At 40.9% G+C, this 24,441-nt stretch overlaps 1 protein-coding gene across 1 annotated transcript in view; it reads left to right on the top strand.

Moving 5' to 3' along the window:
• Nucleotides 1-5,127: 5,127 nt before the first annotated feature.
• COL22A1 (collagen type XXII alpha 1 chain) overlaps nucleotides 5,128-24,441 on the top strand; it is a gene marked incomplete at its 5' end in the record, with an annotated part of 210,599 nt that continues 191,285 nt past the window's right edge. The window contains 2 exons of the mRNA XM_083859503.1: nucleotides 5,128-5,224; nucleotides 9,498-10,064. Of these exons, the coding sequence (XP_083715629.1) occupies nucleotides 5,128-5,224; nucleotides 9,498-10,064 (664 nt within the window). The remainder of the gene's footprint in view (nucleotides 5,225-9,497; nucleotides 10,065-24,441) is intronic.

Genomic DNA, 24,441 nt, shown 5'->3' on the forward strand with positions numbered 1-24,441 from the left:
CCCTATTTCATCTCCCATAAAGCTGACAGATTGCTTTGGCTCACATTCATGTTAACCATCACTCTGCATCTGGCCAGATTTTTAGGAGCTGGGAGAGAAGCTGCTCTTAAAAATATGATGCAGCCCAGAGCAAGCTGTGGATGCCCCATCCCTGGAAGTGTTCAAGGCCAGGCTGGATGGGGCTCTGAGCATCCTGGTCCTAGTGGAAGGTGTCCCTGCACATGGCAGGAGTTGGAGTGAGATCGTCTTGAAGGTCCCTCCAACCCAAACAATTCTGTGGTTCTATCATTGCAAATGAAGAGAAGAAATGTCCCAACCCCTGCAGCCTCACCAGCACTTAGAGAAGACATGGAAGAGATTTTTACTAGCAAGTGCACGAATAGCTTCATCCAACACACTGTGGGTCTGCTGACAGTCTCCTCCTTGATTTCAGCAGTCTCAGTTGTAGCTGAGCAAAGTCCCTCAGGAATAGCTGTGGTGTTAGCAGAGAATTTTCTGCTCTATTATCCACATGGGTGTTTAAACAATGCCCACTGAAATCAGTGTTCCTCTTTTCATTAACTACAGTTGGCTTTGGATCAGGCCTGGGAAGATGCACATCTTCCAGAAATGCCATTGGATAATTTCTTTAAAAATCATGGAACAAAGATATACAACCGCATGGGATGATCAGCAGGGAAGAAAGTCCCATCTCTCTTTTATACAGTTGGCTTCCTGCTCATATCAGCAATAATTTAGATAATTAAATTGCTTAGTTCAGTAGTTGGAAGAGGCACAATCAACAAGCTGACTCTACTAAGATGTCAGATGTATTAGTGTGCTGGGTTTTATACTTGTTTTTCTTTTTTGTGTGTGTGTGAAAAGCTGTATAATTGGACACTGTCTTTTTCACCCCCGGCTAACCTCTTCTTCAGAGGAGCATACCAAAGACATTTAAAATCACATTATGAATGCCAGCATAGTTACAACATTTATATGGCATATGGTGATGTTCAGTGGCAGCAGACGAATGGATGAAATCAAGCACAATAATAGAATCAGCCCCCCTTGAATTTAACAGTAAGACAAATGGTTCAGTGGTATAATTTAGTAAAAATGCAAGTAAAAGCTTGAATATTTTAATGAGGAGTCTAAAGTACATAACTGGGCATACTTTAACATTCAACTTTGATTCAGTGGTCTTTGTTTTGTCCCTGTAGGGTCTCTGAACTTTTGCTTGCATGAGGTAGAAAAAGTTTTTTTAAATCACACTCCTGAAATGCTTGTCTTACTGTGATTCTGGGTTTGTTTTGTTTTATGAATATTTGGCTGAATCACTCCTCTAAAGAATGAAGGAGACCACGGAAAATGTTCTGTGTTGTTCCATCTCTAATTCACATGGGTTTTGCTGTTTGTGGCATCTCTCAAACCAGGACAGAAGAGCATTGCCTGGAGAGGCTGAGATGGGGTATATCCAGAGCCAGTGCAAATTGCTTCCCCTAGAAATGCCATGAAGTTTTCTTCTCAGCCACATTCTCTGTGTCTGCCCCTCTCTGTGTCTTTTCCTTTCATTTTTTCAAGATGCCACTCCTAAACAAAAAATTTTGCTTCTCATTTTCTACAAAAAAATTTTTCATCCTTGTTTTCTGAATCACAATGTTAAGATGAGAAGTCTGGGTTCTCCTTTGGCTCTTTCTTTTTTTTTTTTTTTAATTGATTTTTTTCCCCTGCATTCCCCAAAGAGTATTTACTTATTATTCAAAAACTAGAAAGATCTTACCATGGATTCTAACTGACCTAAAACTCTACACTAACACCCCCCCCCCAAATAAAAGCCATTCTGAAGCTGAGAGTTATATAGAACTCATGCCTATCTTTTGCATATTGTTTGTTCAGCTGTGAGGTGGTATGAATAGCTTTATGCTGTGCTTGTATTTAGAATGTAGAGGGCTCATTCTAACATTCACTGACTTCTCAGCCAGGATGCCATTCCCACATCATGTTTGCACGTAGCCAGAAGTATTCACCTCCTTATTTTCCCATTAAACTATTAAAAAATGGAGCCTCAGACACAGAGTCCACAGTTCAGTAATAAACTTGGACATGATAGGATTTGTCAGCTCTTTTTGCAATATCCCTTAATGCACCACAAGGGAATCCCAAAATGATGTTTGTGAAATAAAAAGAAAATGGGAGGTATTTTTAAATTATGTACATTGACTTAGGCCTCCTTGAGCAAAATTATTCCCACATGATAGGCTGAACTAAAAATAATAGTAATTAAAAATAAATCCATGTGAGGGATTTGGAAATAGGGTTAAATAAAGAGAATTTCTTAGTCTTGGATCACTCTGAAACCTAAACTGTCCCAATTTTGGCTCCTTTTTGACCTTTTCTCCTGGAAAGGGAAATAAATAGTGGTCAGCTGCTGGGCTCAGTCTCAAAGTGGCTGACTGAGGTGGGAAAGAAACAAGTGTGGAAAACCCACTGCTAAAAATATTTCATTTCCAACCTTTTTTCTAACACCTCTGAAGACTTTGTTGTCATGACATGAGTCCTGTTGATGTGAATGGGGCAATTTTCTGTCACTGGTATATTTGGACATAAAGCAGTTGCAAGTTAAGAGACTTGGTTCATTTCTTTGTGCTATAAAAGTGGACAAAATGATATATTTTGGCCTAAATGCAAGAATATTATTGAACCATAAATGTGTATTAAAGCCACCACAAGTTATGATTATAGATTTTATGCAGATGTTCTGATTTGATTTGTGGCTTTTTTTTTTTTTTTTTTTTGGCCACTATTTTTAGCCTAAAAGGCTGTTCTGGGACGCCTTGCAGCATTCCAAATGCAGAAATGAGTTTCTTGAAGTGTTTTGGCAAGGAGGGGACATGAATGAGGCTTTAGAGGCAGAGCCCCCAGGCTGGCCAGGGAGGAGAAGTCCTTCTGCTGAGGCAGAATCCCACATGTACCAAGTGAGCCCCATCCATCCAAGCTTCATCTGCTGCTTGCAGAGCCAGGGTTGTTCTGCTGACTGACACCAGCTGGTGCTCTGCTCCTTTTATCCTGGCCTCACATAGGTTAGCAGCTGGCCAAGACTGTTTTTAAGAATGTATTTATAAAACTTCACAGCCATGCAAGCCCAGACACAGGGAAAGGACGCTCTGAACTCGGCACTGGAAGTGCAGGATGTTGCTTGGCAGATCTGATTTCTTAGCTCTTGCTGCTGCCACAAACCTGCTGTCCCATCACTCGTACCCAAAAACAGTGTTTCCTAAAAAAATCCAGGGGAGCAAAAACCTTAGGCTGAAGGCTCCCACAGATATTTTAAGTAATGCCTGTCCTGATCCCTCTGCAGGCGGCTGCCTGATTGGTATTTCAATAACAGACTTATTTAGAAGGAAGTTCTAACTCCTGTAGGGCACAGTGGTATTTTCATGCCTTTTTTACCCTGCAGCCTTTTCTAGCTGGCTCAAACCTGAGCACCTCACTGTCTGGTAGGGACATCGTCTGGCTGAGGTGCAAACTACAGCACCTGACTGTGTTCTTTGTATTTAGGGTTGGTACATGAATAAATAGAATTTTTATTTTTTAAAAAAATTTAAATATTTCTTCTTTAAGTATTTATGTCCCACTGCTGGCAGATACTTCCAAATTTTATTTGTAGTGAAGGTTTATTTTATGTATTGCTTTTCTTCTTGTTTGCATATGAGACGGACTTCTGAAAATAAGCTGGTTTTTATCTTTTGGAAAGAGCCTGTATTTTTTTTTTTTTTTTTTTTTTTTTTTTTTTTTTTTTTTTTTTTTTTTTTTTTTGTGGGGATAAAGATTTATAATGACATCTTGACAACTTCATATGGTTTTTTCCCCCTTTTTAATTTCCTAAACCAGCACAACATGCTGAGATACGTGGTGGAGATAGGCCCAACATCTGACTGATCAAAACAGGTATTGAACAAATACTGACGCCACCATTCTTCCTGTCTGTGATTCCCACAGAACCTTATTGCTTTGAAAAGTAATACTCTAGAAGGCATAATTGACCCTGCAGCAATGAACTACATCAGACAGTGTCCCCTTCATGACTTCTACAGTGAGAAGCAGACGTGCATGTTAAAAACCGAGAACTTCTCCAAGAAAATGGGCAAAGAAATCATTGGAATTTTTAAAGAGGAAAAGAAGGAATCAGGAGATGGGAAAAAGTTTTTGAAAATAATGCCTCAGGCAGTGAGAGCTGCAGCGTGGAAGCTGGTTTCTACCTTCTGGGTGTGCAAAGAGTAGATCAAACTGCAATGACTTTATGATATAAAAAAAACCCCATAAAACAAGAGCAATAACAGATTTCTTTTAAAAAGTTGTTGATCTACTGTTAGAAAACACAGCTTAACTTTTAACAGCCCAGTCACTTTGCCTGGCTTCTAACAATATCTTCTGACTTCAGTGACTCCACTCAAAGTCAACTCAAACCTTATATTGAAGATAATCCTGAGCTTTTGCACATCTTTAAGCTAAACAGCGGAAAGACAAGCTTTGAAACTGCTGAGTTTATTCCTACAAAAAAAAAAAAAAAAAAGAAAAAAGAAAAAAAAGACTAGCAGCAAGAAATATATACAAAAAACCAGTGGTTTATTTTTAGCATTTGTCATTTTTGGGGCTCCAGAACTGAAAGCAGTGATGGGTGAAGTGGCAATGGGTTGTGTGTGTGATTTGTAGTGGTTTTGTATCTGGGCTCTGCCTTGTGTATCTCCTAATGATGAATGCGTGGGAGGGCCAGGTCAGGAATGGTTTCCACTCCAGTGCGCTGATTGTGTAGTTGGCAGTGGGCTCAATTAAAGTATAATAATCTGGTAATCTCTCTCCTGTTTCCATTCAGCTGCTTCACAGTGAATAGAGCCAGTGAACGAGTATAGCTTTTGAAAAGTAGGTGAACTCCTGCCTCTTTGTCTGAGCAGTTTATGTCTAGTCAAGTAAAATGACAGGCAGAAGAGGCCACTCTCCAAAACGTTGCTCTCATGACTTGCATCATTACTGCCGTTTGTGTTGCTGTGAGATAACACTTGCTCTTTATTTCCCTTTCTAGGCTGCGGGTTGGATTCCTAGCAGGCTTCACACCACGGAGAAAAGACGAGCTGATGTGAGATAGGAGACATGGATATGTCCATGATGGGAAGATGCCGCGTGCCCCAGCTCTTGGTTCTTCTCACGTTCGTGTTCAGCGGGGACAGAACTGAGGCACAAAGAGCAGGTATGGCTTCAGTTTACTGCCTCGTGCCCTGGAGCTGCTGGGGCTCTCCCATGCCTGGGGAGCCATCACTTCCAGGAGGAAATCCATGAACAGCCCAAGACATTTACTGCTGGAAATACATTAAACAGACCTTAGGGATGGAGAAGGCTCAGGAGTCAAGGCTGTGATTTACCTGTGGTCTTTTGTCCTGTTGTAGGCTAAGAAAGTTTAGCTCAGCTACCCACAGCAAGAGGAGCAGCTCACCACAGTTTGCTCTGGATGTGCTCCATCTACCCCACATTGGGTAGAGGGAGCACATCCAGATGGAGCACTCCCCAGATGGAGATCACTGCTTCCATTGCCTCCTGTGGGTGTCAGATGAACCTTATGCCTGGCTGTGACTTTCCTGTGAGCTAAACAGGGCCAGGGCACTGTTCATACCCTGCCTTGATTCAAGATATTTGAAGGATGTGTTGATCTGGTGCTTAGGGGCATGGTTTAGTGATGGACTGAACAATGCTGGGCTAATGGTTGAACTTCATGATGTTAAAGGTCTTTTCCAACCTAAGTGACTCTAGGATTATGTTTCTCTACTGTTCGTGGCACAGCTTTTGGCCTGGGCTCATGAGCACTCTGCCCCAAATGCCACTGAGACATTAGAGGATGGTGTAGCTGAGGGACTGTTCTTATAGGGATCCTTGACAAGGACACATTGGTTTTTGTGTGGCAAGAAGAGTTATCTGACATCATTATCATACCTCAAATTAAAAATGGTTGTAGACTCACACAGTTTTTTGTAAGAGTCCAAAGGCATTTTGAGATGGAGGTTTCCTGTCTCTTTTTCTAGGAAAGCTGGTATTCTGTAGGCTTGGGTAATTTATAAGAAAGAAGATGCTTTTTTAGACCTTCTTTTGGCTTTAGGAAAAGCTGCTTTGCAGCTTTCTTATATGATCTCTCTATGTGGTTGTTTTTTTTTTTTTTTTTTTTTTTTTTTTTTTTTTTTTTTTTTTTTTTTTTTTTTTTTGTTTTGTTTTTTGTTTTTGTTGTTTTTTTTTTTTTTTTGTGACGTTTACCAGGAATAAATACTTAGTAACCAAACAAAGCGAAATCTCACTTTTATTTTTTTTTTTTGCTTCTGGACCTGTCTCAGGCAGAATATAGTGAAGCCATTTATATGTTCATTCTGTGCTTACTTTAAATTATTTTGGGCTTATGGCTTGCTTATGAACTATTTTTAAAAGAAATATTGCAAAACAGTTGGTTCAGTGTCAGAGTAGATGAACACAACTCCTTGAATCATGCTCCCAGAGAGCATTTCTGCAATTACAAAACTGAAATTTTGATTACTGTGAGTTATCTTCCATATTCCCTTAACATGAACTGAATTGTTTCTGCCAATAAAAAGTACTGTTTATGGCATTCTTGGAAAACAATCAATTTTGTCCAGCAGTGGACATTAGAGAGCTAAAAATGCAGATTAATATTTACTAAAAGCATTTCTGCAGCATTTCATCTCCCTGCCACCAGGTCTGTAAGCAAAGAATCATCAATGCCAAAAAAAAAATCATCAAATCATCCTGAAAAATCATGTTTTGCCTCTCTGCAGTACAGCCTTGAATAGACATCACTTTTTAAACCTTAACTCCCCCTTGTTTTAAGGCTCATTGCCCTTGAACACAGACAGGATTCATTCTGTCTGTTCTGTTTGTTTTGAAATAGCTGTTGTCTCACCTGCTGAGAGCCATTAAAATAAGTAACAGGAAAGTCTGTACCTTGTGGGTTTTGCTCTCTTGTTAGTCTCACCTAATTAACATTCTTTCAGCCAGAATAGATTAATATAATAATGAATTTAGGAAGGAGATGAGGTGGGGAAGTGTAAGCTTTTTTCTGACCTTTTACTGTTAATCTTTTGAATTCTCCAAAAATCAAGCAGAAGCACCCTTGAGAGTCCAGCTGATATACACAGATGTAATGTAACTTGCATGCCATAATATAAAATTATATAAACCATCATCTCCACTCTCAGATTGCCTCCAAGAGAGTTTTCCCAGACAGACTTTTCTTGCTCTGGAGATAGAGACAAGCACTCCCTGACTCACAAAATGCCATCACAGAACACAGTCCCACATGCAGGCTTTGGCTGGGATACAGTTAATTTTCCTCACAGTAGCTGCTCTGGGACTATGCTTTGGATTTGTGCTGGAAACAGTGTTGATGACACGGGGATGTTTTTGTTACTGCTGAGCAGGGCTCACACTGAGCCAAGGCTTTTTTATTTCTCCTCATACTACCCAGGAGGCTGGGGGAGCACAAGAAATTGGGAAGGGACAAAATCAGGACAGCTGCCCCCAGCTGACCAAAGGGATATCCCAAATCATGTCATGTCATGCTCAGAAATAAAACTGTGGGGGGACACTTGGCTGGAGACTCCTGCTTGGGGACTGTGAGTCAGTCAGTGGTGAGCTGTTTAAATTTGCATCACTCCTCTTTCTTGGGTTTTATTTATATCTCTTTGTTATTTTGCTTTTCATTACAAATTCTTCTTTGTTTTATTTTGTTTTATTTTATTTTACTTTATTTTAATTTTATTTTATTATTAAACTTTCTTCTCTCAATCCGTGAGCTTTCCCCCTTTCACCTTTCCAATCCTCTTGCCCCTAGTCCTGCTGAGGGCAGTGAGTGTGGGGCTGTGTGGTGCTTAGTTGCCAGCTGGAATTAAACCACAACAACAGGTTGTTACCAGAGAGATCCCGTATGGATGGGCAGAACCCAGTGTGATCCCAATCCCATGTGCAGAGGTTGTTCCCACAGGCCCTGCAGCACCTGGGATGTGCTCTGCTGCAGAAGTCAACACAGCAGCAGGTGATGCTCTTTTCTCATCTCCTGCCACACTTCAGGTGTACATTCAGTCACTCTCATGGTCATCATGCAATGCTTTGAGCACTGACCTACTCTTTTATAATACTTTTATTCTTTTCTGAAGGCAAATCCTCTCTGTGTAGCTGAGCTACCCACTCCCTCCTTTCCAGTGCCATGGGCTGTTCTGGAATTCTTCCATTCTGAGCAGGGTCACAACCCTGGGATGAGCAAAAGAGCCAGAGCTAATTTGTGTCAAAGTCTGAGTATGGGAGAAGACTTTGTGATCTTTCTGTAGGTTCAAATGCTGGAATTCAGTAGGAAATATGTAATTTTACCACTGCTTAAAAAACTGCACAAATATGCAGTTGTACTTTCTGAGCTGATGTGAGACAAGAACTGCTGGAGAAGCAATGCTTGGCAGCTGTGCCCGAACTGACTTTGTAGAGCAGATCTCAGTCTTAAAACTCATAATTTATTAGGATTATGGTCTATAATACTGGTTTAAATAAATATAAGTATGTATATATATCCATATTTTGTCCAGTTGGAGCATTATGTTGATAAACTTTAGGCATCAGTGACACTTTTATAGATCTATTGCTTCCTGACTTTCATGTATCCAGAAACAGCTAAAAAACATCTCCTGAGAGATCAACTATTTTTCTTGCAAGTGACTGACAAATATACAACCAGTCTGGATTGATATAAGGCAAGCTTAAAATAGCTTTGAGTTTTGGATTATACAGGCCTCACATTGCAAATATCATGGTTGGAGGCAAAGGGATGGTTGTGGGGGTAAGTGAACTTTTCTCTTACAAGGTAGCTGCCCTTTGTTGTTGAGGAACACATTCCAAATTCAGTAAGTCAGCCTTTAGTCAATAGTCAGTGGCAGAAAGCCTCAAAATTGAAATAATCTTGTTATAGACCTGCTACATCAACATATCATGCTGGGCAAAAGAACTGCTTCTAGCTAAGCATAAATGAAGCATAACATTTAATGCAAGAGGGGACACGAAAGCTTCATTACTCAGGGTCAGGACTGGCATAGGCAAGGTCAGGACAGGGCTTTTTATCTGTCCAGGTCATTTCAGAGCACTGTCTGAGCAAAGGCACTGCAATGAAGTCAGACAAAAATATCTTCATGTACATGCAGGGGATGTAGCTGAAGGATTGAGCAGAGGTAGTTAGAAGAAAAGGAAGGGAAAGGTCTTGCCTTTCAAAACAAAGTCTCTGCTGCTCTGTAGATGTCCTGAAGTTGATGAGGTGAATCACATGGAAGAAGGGCTGTGAATCTGCTCTTCCTCTGCAGGATAAGAGAGAGGGTTTGCTGCCTCCTCCAAATTGCTCACTGAGGAGCTGTGTGCAGGGAATATTTGGTTATGTCTGGTCCTCCGCGTTCATCTCCCCTTAACAATGTTTTCTACCCCTCTTGCAGGTTGCAAGAGTGTTCACTACGACCTTATCTTTCTCTTGGATGCCTCCTCCAGCGTGGGAAAAGAAGATTTTGAGAAGGTTCGTCAGTGGGTGTCCAATTTGGTGGAGACCTTTGAGATTGGCCCAGACAAAACCCGTGTAGGTGTGGTGAGATACAGCGACCACCCAACCATGGAGTTCGACCTGGGGAAGTACAAAACCCGTGAGGAAATCAAAGAGGCTGCTCGAAAGATCCAATATTATGGGGGTAACACGAACACTGGAGATGCTCTCAGGTACATCACCACCTACAGTTTTTCCAAAGAAGCTGGTGGGAGACTTAGTGATCGAACTGTTAAAAAAGTGGCCATCCTTTTGACTGATGGAAGGAGCCAGGATTTTGTCTTGGATCCAGCCACTGCAGCCCATCAGGCTGGGATTAGGATTTTTGCTGTGGGTGTTGGAGAAGCCTTAAAAGAGGAACTTGATGAGATTGCCTCAGAGCCCAAGTCTGCTCATGTGTTTCATGTCTCTGATTACAACGCCATCGATAAAATTCGGGGGAAGCTGAGGAGGCGTCTCTGTGAGAGTAAGTAGAGCTTCTCTTTCTGTGGAATTACAATAGGTTCAGTTAGCATATAAATGTGAAAAGCCGTGATTGTTTTATTTCATGCTTATACTTGTTTATTTTTGTGTCTTCTACTCAGTTCCACTCTGTAAGAGATCACTGCTCAAGCCCAGGTTGGGTAGAGCTTTGAGCAACCTGATCTAGTGGAGTATTGCTCATGACAGGGATTTGGGGTCAGGGGATCTTTAAGGTCACTTCCAACCCAAATAATTCTCTGATGTTGTGATTCTCTGATTTTACTACAGGATATGTGATGGGTTTTTCTGGCAAGTCAGTATTAACTATAGGTCAGCTTCCAGAGTAAACCATGAATTGGCTCTGGTATAGTTCAATTACTTTATAATAATTTGGACTACTGAATATGAAAAGTGATGTCTTATTTATACCCAGATTTTGGTTTACTTTGTATAGGATCCTTTCCCCCCTTATTTTCTGTCACTGTACTGTGAAGAGAATGCTCTGGGTAATGCTGGGAATGATCCTTAAGGAAGCAAAAGAATGTTTGTGCTTTTCTGCCTTTCAGCATCTCAACTCTACTGACAACTGGTGTTCTCTAGTGCTCTGGCTGCCAACAGCATCAGCACTGGTGGTGTTTTGAATGACTTTTAATGGAGAAAAGTGTGGGAGATTTGCACTGACAAATGACCCTGATTTTCCAGCTCCTCGGTGAAGAGGATGGGAATGACATTGTGGCTGGTATCTACCAGCACTTTACAGGAACAGCAATCACACAGCCTGTTCTCCTTCTACCACTGACAAATCACTCTCTTGTTCTTAGTGACTATGTGAAAGCTGCCTGGTTGTGCTGCTTTTTGCAGTGTGTGTTGTGATTACTGTGAACAGGCCTCGGAGCTGATGTTGTGAAAATCTGTTACTGTTTTCTGTGACTCCCTTTGTAAGAAAAAGGCTCTGGGCTATGCAGGGTCTGTAAAGAGTGGCAAGTTCAAGCAGGCAGAGTCTAGTTGACATTACCCAGCAATATCAAGATGTTACTGCTTTTTTAGCCTAAACATAAATGGGTAATGGGTGGTGTAATCTCCATGCAAATGGAAGTCATGGGGAATAATGACTGTAAGCTATGCAGACTGAAGGAGCTTGATTTTTCCTGTGAAAAATCTTATGTAATCAGACACACAACTGGGCTCTAATAGAAAATGGTGAACTCTTCTGATTGGCACACTTGACCAACTCAAACACTTCCTGTTTATCTGCTGAACACCAAAAATTTGATTTTCCTTTGCAATTCTGTTACTTTCCTTTTCCAAATCAAGTGTTTACTCTGCTTTGTACCTGGGTCATCATTTTTGTTGCCTGCTCAAAAAAATCTTTTACCTGCCTCCCAGAGTATAATACCATCTGTCTGTGGCTTTTTAACCCCTCCTGTATCCACATGGGCCAGCATGACACTTCTCATTTGGTTGCAAAGGGTCACTGGGAGCACCCTTCATCCTGAATATGATGATAGCCACTCTCCAAGGTGTTTGCTTCTACCTGCACTGGAGACCTCAGTGAGAAATAGGGTTGTGGTCAGTTCATCACACATCTCTGCTGATCCTTCCTCCTAGCAGGGACGACTCCTCACACTCTTTCTCTGCTCTGGCAGGAGCTCCTCTCTCCATGAGGAGAACTCTCTGCCAGGAGTTTTCTCCAGGATGGGCTGGGTCAGGAATCCACTTGCTCTGATTGTGGTCCTCCCCAGGCTGCAGGTGGATTTCTGCTCCTCCATGGACCCCCATGGGCTGCAGGGACATAGCTGCCTCTCCATGCAGGGGCTGCAGGGGAATCTCTGCTCCAGCACCTGGAGCATCTTCTGAGCCTCCTTCTGTACTGGTGTCTGCAGGGCTATTCCCCTCTCATAGTCTCACTTCTTAACTCTCACTATACAATTTCTCCTGCATAGTAACTTTTTGCCCTTAAATACACAATCCCAGATTTTTCCCTAAATTTTCCCTTCTTACATTTAAAACAGGGAAAGTGCTCTTTGGAAGAATCAGTGTTATACTTATTTAATTTATTGCTTTGCATGCAGAAAGCTTTTAAGAGGCTTGATTTTAGATCAGGTTAAAAAACCATGAAAATCTTGCTGAAACAAAGGATGAGGTAATGAGAGCACCTCCAGCAGAAATATTCTGGTAGAGATCAGTTAATTTTTTTGTTACCTGCATATGTGAGGTAGAACTCTTTTGGGGAGTGAGAGAATAGAGATGGAGAGCAGGACCAAGGGGTTTCTTGTGGATGTACCACTTTTAAATTACACGTTAATGCAGCAGGAACAGGAAAGGAGCTCACTGTGAGACAAGACCTTCTACATGTTAAGAAGATCAAACTTTTGGCAGCTGTTGCAGCTAACTTTCAGTAGTTTTAATGACAGCTCTGCATAAAACAGGAACATACAAACCATGGGGTGGGTGGAAAATGTGACCAGGACACATGCCAAACTGCTGTTTATTTTGTGCACATTCTGAGACAAAAGCATGTATTGGCACAGCCAGGCTCTGGTTTTCATAGACATAATCCCATGTAAGCTCCAGGGAGACACATGAATCAAAGGGCAGAAATGGGAGGAAGTTTTTTTTTTTGTTTCTGACCTCTGATGAGTCCTGCAGTCCTGGTGCTGCTACTGAAATGTGCAGGGTCCTGAAGTGTTGCAAATGATGGATTTCATACCAGCAGCTGTTCACAATTGCTTGTCTCAGGCCTCCCGGGACATCTGGCCTAGACTCTGTCATTCCATCTTGCTATATTTGACTGAATTTATTGCTAAGAAGATGTCATTGAGTGCATTAATAGCATTTTAGCTCTCATTTGATCTTGTGGCAGTAAGCATGGCGTAAACAAAAAAATAGCATGTCTGCTCAGGACGACATTGTGGCAGGGGGAGATATTTTTGCCATACATCTCCATTACATTCTAAACTATTGTTGACTGCAAGAATGGGTGATGCTTTCACAGGAAAGCAGGAAAGAGGGATAAATTCTGCTAAAAGTTCCAGAGATGCTACATGCTTCCTAAATACAGTTCCTGCTTATATGTTGTAGGAATAACAACAGGCAGCCATGAAATATTTAAAAATATACTAGAGTGAAGGACTGTCATCACATCAAGCTCAGATATTTTGCAAACAGAAGGAGATGTGGCTGAATTGCTTCAATAGTGGGTTGGTACCAATGGTTTGTCGTTGATTTCAGTTGATTTAGTGAGGTCTGTGATAAGATATCATAAGCAGTCAGATGTCCAGATGATTCACAATATTTCTATTTCTATTTTAACATGTCTTTGTTGACTTTGGGTAGTGTATATGAAGTGTATAAAATATAAGACATATGCTACCACTGTTCTGTTACTGATGATGAAGGGATTCCAGCCTTCAAAGCAACATCCATCAAAAGGATAGTCTGAAAGCTTCAGAAATGTCTTTTTTTTTTTTTTGAGGTTGCCTTTGCCTGGGTTCATGATATATTCACAGAACAGCAAGCTGTTTCTTCTTGGCCTTTAGTGTTAAAAATACCTCATGCACAGAGGCCATGACAAAGGGTAGGCACCAGAATTGCCATATCTTGACTGTCACTTCCTAACAGACTTATCAGTACAGTAAAATCTCACAAAAATACTGAAATATTGGAACATATCAACACCCAAGGGTATATTCCACATTTTGCTGCTTAAGAAGATGTCCAGATTAAGTGCAGGTACTAAGGATTTGACCATCACTTGAAAATCTAGTGACTTTCAGATGGCTTTGGAAGTCTGTTAAATGCTCAGCAGACAACTGCTGCTTTTTAAAGAGCTGCAGCTGGGCAGTGACCCAGCTGATGTCACCTCTGATATGTCCTGCTGCTTCTTGATGCTGCACTCCCACAGCTGTCGTGATGCCTTTCTCAAGCTCTGTAACACCTCCATCTTCCAGCAATCACTCCTGTTACAGATGACAGGATCACTCATCCTTTCATCACCACATTTGCTGGCTAATTGCAGTTTCCTGTGAAGACATGAAAGGTCTGTGACAGCACTTCCAGCTGATTTATCCTTTACTTGAAATAAAGGGAAAAAAAGAATTTTCATGGATGTGAGGAGACAAAATGTTTGTTTAGTGGTGATCTTCTGCCATTTAGTTGAATGTCTGAGTGTCTGGTATCCTTTGGCTCTGGGAAGCACAGCAGAGATATTCAGATATTCTTTTTCCTCTTACAGAAATTTTTATTTTCAAATCAAATATCTGAAATGCTCAGATTTAATTTTCCACTTGGTCCAGTCATCACCAGCTTAGACAGAAATGGTTCCAGAGCTGGTGTCTGGCAGGCAGCTTTGAACTCTCTGAATGAGCTGTGGCTGCTGGTTGCCCCTCAGTTTCTCCACAGATCATGCAGAAGTGACTCTTTTCCCAGATCATAACTACAGCTCTGTTCTGGCACTGTGTAATCTCCACATCATTTAAATGTTGCATGTCCAAAGAAAGGCATCAAAGCTGGTGAAGGGTCTTTATCATGAGTCCTTTGAGTGGTGGCTGAGGGAGCTGGGAGTGTTTAGCCTGGAGGAAAGCAGGCTGAGTTGGAATCTTATCACTCTCTACAACTCCCTGAAAGGATGATGCCTTAAGTTTTTTTAGGTTTTATAATTTTCAGATCCTGTGTTGCATTATGTATAACTCTGAGCTCCATATAGAGTGTTGCCAAGCTCTCTTCACATTTTGGTCAGACAAAACAATCCTTCCAGGCCTGAGATCCAAGGACATCCTTGGCCCCAGACCCTGAAAAGTATAAACAAAAGTGAATCAGGACAAAGAGCAAACTGGGGGAATGTGACTTCAATACCTGAAGCTGTAATTAGACAATTAACCTCTGATATGCAAATAGACCAAACTTTTATCTGTCTTGTGACCACTCATGCATCTTGAGTGTAGCCTCTGCCAAGCTCTTGTACTGTCCAAGGTGTATCTATTGAAGGCCTTTAATAAATACCTACTTTATTTTCTAACTCTGTCTAGCCTCTGTTCTAGGTAGCCATTCCAAGGCATCATAGCCAGGTGAGAATTTGTCTCTTCTCCTGGGTAACAAGCAATAGGGCAAGAGGAAATGGCCTCAAGATTCACCAGGGGAGGTTTAGATTGGATATTAAGAAAAATTTCTTCACTGAAAAGATTGTCAAACAGTGGAAAAGGCTCTCCAGGGAAGTGGTGGAGTCACCATCCCTAGAGGTATTTAAAACATGTGTAGGTGTAACTTTTGGAGACATGGTTTAGTGCTGGACCTGGCAGTGCTGGGTTAATGGTTTGACTCAATGTTCTTAAGGGTTTTTTTCCAGCCTAAACAATTCCACGATTCTAAATAAATTCTTATTTGCTTGGTACTCTGAAATGAATGGGTTTATTCTGAGATTTCCAACAGTGCTGCTTTATGACCAGCCCCACTTCTAAAAAAGAATCTCATCTTCCTAACTTCCTTCTCCCATCTGCCACCACATGCATTTGTGTGGCCCCACCATGAACTACAGCAGGAAGCCAACAAATATTTTTGCTTCCTTTCCCAGATTAGTTTTTACTCAGATTTATTTCACCATGCTGTCCCAGTGGAGTAACTGGCACAAGGAGCAGAAGACCTGGATTGTGTCCTTTGGTGCAGTGCTAGCTCATATCAGCTTGATGAATATAGTTAAGGACTTCAGAAAACTGAGGAAAATCCTTCATGTGCTCCCAATGCAGAGCTGAGCCTGTGATCTGGTGTGCTCTGGTCTGTGCTGTGCATAAAGTGGATTGCTAAGTGGGTTTTTCCCATTCAAACTCCACTTCTAGGCTCCCAGCACAACTTGCTTGCCTTGATAAACAGCTTGCTTAACAAAAATATCCCAGTGCAGATGGATCTCTTCAGGATCCTGTCCCATTTTCCTTAAACAGGCTTTCCAGTACACATAACTGTTGCTGTTTTACTACTGCCTGTTGGTTCAGGGAGGGATGGCAGAGTTGTCCCTCCTCAGACATGCTGTGTCTGGCTGGGAGCATCTTGCTGGGAGTTGTTGGTGGGAGGGATGAGCAAGCTTTGCCACTACCTTCACTTAGACACAGACTGTCTGTCAGTGCCTCCAGGCAGCACTTTGATATTTCTGTGCACCCGGGCAGCTTTTCTCCTCCAGAGCGGATGTTAGCTCTGTTAGAGTTTCACAGAGTGATTTATTGATTTATTTTCATTCCCTTGTATGTTGGAAACAGCAATGTCTTAGACATTGTCTTCAGGTGATGAGGATATTTCAGCACCTGTGGCCTGATTTCTTCTTTTTGCTGAGGGAGAAGAGATATGAATCCAAAAGTCATCCAAAACCCAGAGTTTTAGAAATAAGTCTGTGACAGAAAATGGTTTTACTTATTTTCTTTGAAGCAGTTTGTGAGAAAAAGAGTCTGTTCCAAACCTTCAACTTCATACAGGCCACTGGGAATATTAATATGAGACTCTGAAGATAGGAATATAATAAAATGAGATCAATTAAACCTTTTCACTTGCCTTTCTTATCTCTAGCTTCTTTCTTTAGCAGTTCCAGACAAATAGTAGCATCATAAACCACAGGCAATCACTTTATGTAAAACAGTGAATCTCTGATCTGCCAAAAGCATCTTGTCTGAAATCACAAAATCTGGCTGGATGATAACATCTCCCCTAGATTTTAATAGGTTTCCTTGCATTTCAGACAAGAAAGCTCTCTGAACAATGTTTGATGTACAGTAAAAATAATTGTAAAGGCAAAGACTCAGATGAAAGTAACTCCCAGATTTAGAAAGAAATATTGAGACAATCAGAAAAAGCATGGTTCTCAGAGCCTTATGAAAATGTAATGTGCTGTTTGGAGAAAAAGAAAAGGGGGGAAATGTAGTGACTATGGAAGCTATTTCTAAATAATGTAAAAGTGAAGGAGAAATACAGAAATAGGAGCAGGCAAAAAGCTGGAACATTCTCTTATGTGCTGGAAGTAGCTTGTTTTTCAACCCTGTCTGCAGCCCACATTGATTTTGCAGGAGCTGTGGATGCTCAGCACTTTCAATATTCAGCTGTGGAGCCCAATACTTCTCCAGCTGCAATCAGGAGGAGGCTTTCTGTCTGCTCCAGTGGAGTCTAAATGATGGGCTAAAAGAGACAACTCATCCTTGGCACAGCACTGTCTCTCTTGGTGTTTGCTGTCTGATGGGCTGCTGAGGAATGCTCAGCAGAAAGAAGATTCTTCTCATTCTGAAGATGGGCAGATGCTCAGCAGGAGACTAGGGCAAGGCACTGAAAAACCTCTGAGGCTTTAGGTTTAGTTGCAGGCTTTTCTGTCCAAGAAAAAACAAAGCAATGAGGAGAAAACCCTTGGCATGTGGCCTTCATGAATCTAAAATACTTTTCATTTCAGCAGATTTGTACAGTCAGGCCTCTCTTCCTCCTTCATTTACAACCCCTAAACTGACCTCAAACTGAAAGGACACCAGTTACTTAAAGTCTTAGTGTTCTAAGCCTGCCTTGTGGTTAATTTTTATGCTTTATGTGACTATTCACATCAAAATCTTATGTGGAATCCCAACACGATCTATAAATGGAATAGACCATTGCCTGCTGTGGTTAGGTGCACCTGCAAATTAAAGATTTCCTCTGCTCTCCCTCTATTTGGGGATGTACTTCTTTTTTGGATAGGGAAAGTATGGGGAGGTGCTATGGATATTTATTCCCAGTTGTACTGATAGACCTGGAAGAATTTACAGAAAATGATAGAAAAGGTTGAATCTATATCAAAGCATGCAAAACCCAAGCAATGTATTAAAGGTCCTGCCATAACATATTACACTTCTAAAACCCAGCGGGCTTCCTGAAACCCCCAGATTCTTATAAAATGAGTATTTCTGTATATCTACTATAGCAATGGTGAGCTTGATCTCTCAGGGCTGGTGTTTTTTGTGGTTTTTTGTTTTTTTTCTTTTTGGTTTTCTTTTTTTGCATCTGGCTGCATAAATTCCAGCCTCAAAGTCTTGTGAGGAGTAACTGCAATGAGAGCTGCAGATCCTGTGATTTGGCTTAATGAGGAAGTTTGGAGGTACCATGGCAGGTCCTGGATTTCACAGAAGGATGCAGTGGTTGCTGGTCAGGGGCTGCCTCTGACACCTGGGAAAAGGTTTGGCACAAACACTCAGCTTTCCCTTCAAATAGATTAGCCAGAAAATTTGTGATCTTTCATGGCATTGATTTAAGTGCATCACCTGATAACTGAACTGATTTTGGAAACAATTGCACAGGCAGAACAAAACTATAAGACCAAACCCATGTTCAGAGCTAGATAAGCTGTCACATTGACACCTGGAACAAAATGGGCAGAACCACCTATTTTTAAGATCTGGGATGAAGCCATTGCTTCCAGTTCTGTGTTCAGCTGAACTGTCTTTAGAAGCCTGTGTTATTTATTTCTGTGATCAAAGCAAAGCTGGGCATTTAAGTTTTAATGGCTTATTTTGAAGCTATAGGTAGATCATAAAATCATAGAATGGCCACGGTTGGAAGGGATCATCTTATTCCAACCCCCTTGTCATGACAAGGACACCTCCCACTAGACCAAGTTGCTCAGAACTCCATCCAACCTGGCCTTGATCACTTCCAGGGGTGGGGCATCTGGTTGAACAGGTCTGTGATACCTGTAGACCTTGCATAGTCTCTCTGCAACAGAGATATTCATGTTATTACTAGAGTTCAAACTCAAATGATACAATGATTTCCTTTCTTATCCCTTTCCTTATTCTTATTCCTTTCTATTCCCTTATCCCCTTCATATTCAGGTAATATGAAGTGGTGCGTCCTTTCTCCTGTGGAAGTTTGTAAATGCTGCTGACTTTAATTTTTTTTTTCCTTTAAATAAACTAAGTCAACAAACGGAATTGAATTCTAATGTAGCAGTCTGTTAAGAATATTTCTTCCTCAGTGCCACACACATGCAGTGTGGTTTAACTGGTGGGCTATTTTTGTTAGTAAATTGAAGGGTTAGTGATTCAATCCCATCAAGTTCCCTACAAGTTACACCCAAATACCAAATCCCTTTTCAAATCAGTAAGCTTGTTAATGATGCAAAACAAAAGCAGTGGGAATGCTCTGACACCTTGGAGAACTGCTTTTTGATAAATTACTAATTAAGTTCTTTAAAATGCAATTAATGTAATTAAATGCAAGCTCTGCTGTATTAATGTGCTTAAAAATGGTGGAGAATAGTTCTAAGGTCTGCATAAAATGTTTTTTGGCAGGCTGTATATTTTGGGAACTGTGAGTACTGCTGCTAATGCTGGCCAGAGGTAGGGAAGGTATTTTCAAGTGAGGTAGGTCAATTGGATAAGGTGATTTTTGTCACTTGCTGTCCTTGTCTGTTGAACAGCAGGTCCATGGGACATCAGGTTCCTAAACTCCACTCATTTCCTTATGGATTGATAGTCATCATTCAGTGTCAGTTTGGCTATAACTTCATCTGTACTCTAGCAAACTAAGGAATTTTTATATAAAATGCACATATATGTGTATATATTTGGGTATGTGCATAAGACATATGTTTGTTTCTATACATATAAACTCTGAAAAATAAATCTGTGTCCTTTCAGCCTGAAGTATCAGTCTTTTTTTACAGTGGGGTAGATAAAGCTACAACCTGTTAAAGCTCTAGAGAGGATGAAATACAGGACATTTTTACTGCAAAGTGATTACACACAATCAACCCAATCCACCTGTGGGTGAGACTTCATTTAGCTACAGTGCCATAGGAATCACTGTGCTTTGTTCCTCCAGGCTTTTACAGCAAGGTGGATAGCACATATTAATTCTATCTATATATTTGTCCTATATCTACTGTAAAAATCTCTCTGATTTGCCACTGAAGGTGCAACACTTCTGTCAGAGGCTGCAGTACTAATATGACACAAGTGGGATGGTGCAGCAGAATTTTAGTCACTAAAGTTTTCTGGCAAATGACTCTAATAGCTTAGACCAAAGGGTATTTCTGAGCTGAAGATCGATGTTGGATCAGAACTGAAAACCCTAAATAGAATTAAACAATTTTGTATCTTTTTATTCAGGTATCTTCAGTAGGATTCATATCATTTAACTGCAGTAGCCTGAAAGTTATTTGTCCATGCCCTTTTGATAGTCAGTGGAAAGGAGTAGACATCTCAAGAGAATGTTTCACCCTTTTTGAGGATGACTGTTTGAGACAGGTGACGTGATTCAACTTCTGAGTGCCTCTCTCTTTTCACTCACTTTTGAGAGAGGTTATAGAACTTTCTTCATTGGATTCTTTGCTTTGACAACCAACAGCATGAATTGAACCTTTCCCTGCCACATTCTGGGAATGCAATAATGTTTGTTTCCTCATGCCAGTAAATCCAATCTGCTGGAATTTATATTGCTGATGGATATTCAGGCCAGTGTTGTTGCAGGCTGAGGTGAATATGCTGCATTTCTAGCTGCATTTCTAGCACCCAGCTCCCTGGTGCTGCAGGGTTTGTGCAGTCAATGGAGACAATGTCAGTTTAGAGAGCTGTTACCAGGTATTGCCATATGTTTGGGGTCAAACATTGTACTGCCAAATTTATTTAATCCCTAAGGGACTACTCCTGTGAGAAGAATGGTTCCCTCTCCCTTATCATTGGCTTCTGCCTAAATCTTGTGATAAATTGGTCCTTGAAGTTAACTGTGTTGTTATATTACCTGCTGCAGTCTCTTGACTCATTTATAGCAAGGAGATAATGCTTTAAAAAACAAATAATGGCTGCAATACAATTAAGAGTAACAGAGACAGCTTTTTAAATTACTATTATTGAAACATAATCTTTGTTGCTAATAGCTTTTTTTGTTGTTGCTGTTAATTGAAGTGTGAATCCACTTGTGCTTGATGATCTTTCCAGTTCTCACTGTAACAATGTCAGACCCCAAACCAAACTTTACTGGAACCAAAATAGGAAGGATGCCAGCTCAGAGCAGCTTGAATGTAAACCAGACCCATGTTGCTGGTGCATCCTGGTTGTCTTCCCATGGAGTCAAGCTAAAAATTCACTTGGAGGACCCAGTGAACAAACTCAGTGGAAGAACTGCTGTGGTAAATTCATCCTGCTGTGAATGGGATTGGAAAGCTGACCTTGAGGCAGTAGAGTTCTGAGTATGGTTTAAGGTAATTAAACAGTCTATCTTATCTGATTATTATAAATATAAAAACCAGAAATGGCTTTAAATCGAAAGAGATTAAATTTAGATTAGATAGTAGGAAGAAAGACTTTGAGGGTGGTCAGGCACTGGAACAGGTTCCAATGGAACAGGACTTTGGTGTAGCAGAAGATGTCCCTGCCCATGGCAGGTTTGGAACTGAGTGATCATTTAGGTCCCTTCCAAACCAAACCATTCTATGGCTCTATGATTTATTCAAATTTCCACTGAATTCACTCTGGGTGCCTTTTGCAGAAGTGTCCATGTGAATGGCAACTCTGCAGTTGAGTGCTGGTTTGGGCTGGGATGGAGTTAATTTTTTTCACAGTGGCTGGTATGGAGATTTAGATTTAAATTTTAGATTTCTACTGAACACAGCGTTGACAATGTGGATATGTTTTTGTTATTGTTGAGCAGGGCTTGTCTGATGGAGCACAGCATGCCTTGTCTCAAGTATTTTGACTTGTATATAAGTATAACACACATAGGAAGATTAGGGAAGGGATGTGCTCAGGACTAACAATCCCTTGGGAACTGAAATGATCCAGACCAGCCTTTGAGTCACAGATTCCTGAAATCCAGTCTCAACACTCTCTGGTGCAGCACAGTGCAAAGATCAGCCACTTTGGAAAAGTCACTTAGGTGTCAGACTAGGAAACTGGATATCCATTTTTTTTTCAGTTCCTGACACCATATTTCCCTATATATTTTGGCATTGTCCAGCCCCAAGAGTTTTGCAAGAGGGCAGATGTTGGCCATAATGTTCCCTCCCTAGTCCAGCTTATGGACAACCTACAATCACCACTCCCACTCCAGAGAAATAACCCCACTTCTACACCTGTGGCTCTATTGGAGCTCATGGCTTTAATGAAAATGGCAACAGAGTATAAAAATAGAAGGAAATCATCATTATCCTTGCTTGTAATGAATAAGACATGAGTCTTAGTTGAATTGTGAGTGTATAATACTCACGAAATATAACAAAATGTACTGGAAAATTTACTGTGTTAGTTTATTCAGGGATGTATCTGCTAACTATTCCTCCAAGCTATCAGAGCTCTGTGCTGCAATAGTGAGTCATGCATGTTGATTTTTAACAAAGTTGTTTAAGGACAAGTGTAACATTTGCAGAACTGCAAATCTTTCAAAAATTCAGCATCATTTACACTGGCTGTTCTGATTTCTATTAGCAAGCACAGAAGCAGATGCTTGTCTAATTTACCTGCCTGATAATCTGTTCTTTGTAGTGACCTTGGTAATATCCTGAAGAATTAATTTCCTGGGCTAATATTATATTTATAATTTATTTACCACCAGCTGAGTATTTATGTGCTCACAGCTTTACAAGCTGTAAGACACTGTGGCTTCACACAATGCAAGACGGTACACAGGAATCTATTTAATGTATGACTGGCTCAGAATCAAGGATTTTTATCATCTATAATTAGGAATTTATCCCGGTGGGTGGGATTTTTTTTTTTCATAGTAAATCCTTTCTCATACTATTATTTAGTTAAAAATACTGTCCTGTGTGCTTGCTGACAGCACAAGAAAACAGAATAGAAACTCTAAATAAATGGAATTAGTGGATGAGTTGCTACACCCTCCCACCACATTCATCTCTCCAAACTATTTTTTGAGTTGATTATAAGTAATTTGGCTTTGGAGGTCGACATTTTTATTGGTTCTAGGGGGCCTGTAATAAAAGTCTCTTTGCTTTTTACTTTGATTTCCGTGGGCAGATGCCTTGACCATAAAATGTTAGGTGCTACTGAAGTGTTGAAAAATATATCTTAGTCTCACAGGGTCAAGAAAACTCTCCCTTGTTCAGATCCTAGAGAGGGTTGTTTCATTTTTTTTTTTTTTTTTTTTTTTTTTAATTTAAGTTCTTTAGTTTATATCTTAAAACTAAAGCATTAATTTCTAATTTGGAGCATAGAGTACTTTCATTCCTCTGTGTTTATGCTCAGTAGTGTCTCACTTCTAATTATTTTCCATGAACTAGTAGTGTGCAAGATATTAAATGTTTAATTAACCAAACATCTGAGAAAGTATTAGACTGGCTTGTCATAACTTTGTACAACTATTTGTATACATTCTGAGTTATTTCTAGTGAATGCAATGGTTTTCTTAAGCTCAGGCAGGAGGGCACTAAAAGACCTCAGAAATAAACCTTGGCTGAACAGATTTACACATGGTGCAAATCCCTTCCTTGTGGGGTGCTCTGAAGATTTTCCATGAGAGGTTTGATGCTCATTATACTCCAGTATAATGAGCACATTGAGTCATAGAAATCCAAGCTCTTAGTCCTGAAAGAATCCCTGTCCTACCAGCAGGGAAGACATGTGAAACAAAAGCAGAAACTCTTAGGAGATGGTTCCTCACTGCTGGCTGTGTGCAGAGGTTTTACCTGTGGGGCAGGAGTGGGATTGGGGGTGTCCCTACACCTGCTCAGTGTGCTCAGCACAGCCCAGCTCTCAGGGTGGATCTGGCCTGGCTCTGTGGGTCTCTGAAAGGTATTTCTGCTCATGAGTGTTCCACTGCTCTCTGACAGGCATCTCCAGTGTGGGGCCAGGCTGAGGCTGTGTTGGTGCAGTTCAGGAATGGTGCAAGAGCACTTGAGGCTGTAATTGTGCAAGGCTGACCCTTTCATCTTCTGTTCTTTCCTTTTTTCTTCTCAATAATTGTCTCCCCTTCACCACAAAATGTGCAGGAGAAGAAGAGATTTTCAGGAAAAGTTTTTTCTACCCGTAACTCTGTGGTGGAGTGAGAGGGAAAGATGCCAAGGAGGGCAAGTGAATTGATGTCAGTGAGTTCATTTTCACAGAGGTTGTTTTGGCTGTGTTTTCTCTTTTCTCTTTCCCCATCACCCCTCATTATAGAATAAGCTTCCAAGTAATCTGCTATCACCAGAACACAGTGGACTGAAGGCACCAAGGGCCCTGTCCTCTCCATCTGCTTTGTCCTAGGGGCTTGTGACTTCTCCTGTGGTTGGATGTGGGTTCAAACTGAGCAGGGGATGAAGTGTTGATCAAGTCACTAAGAGGAAGGGGATGGCTGCTCATCTTAGTGTGGATTTCTGGTCAAGAATGGTCACTGCTGGGGGACTCCACGACTCCCATGGACCCAAGCATCCCCCACAATCTATCCTTTAA

This window comes from Zosterops lateralis, assembly GCF_965231275.1.
Source record: "Zosterops lateralis genome assembly, chromosome: 1".
Taxonomy (NCBI): domain Eukaryota; kingdom Metazoa; phylum Chordata; class Aves; order Passeriformes; family Zosteropidae; genus Zosterops; species Zosterops lateralis.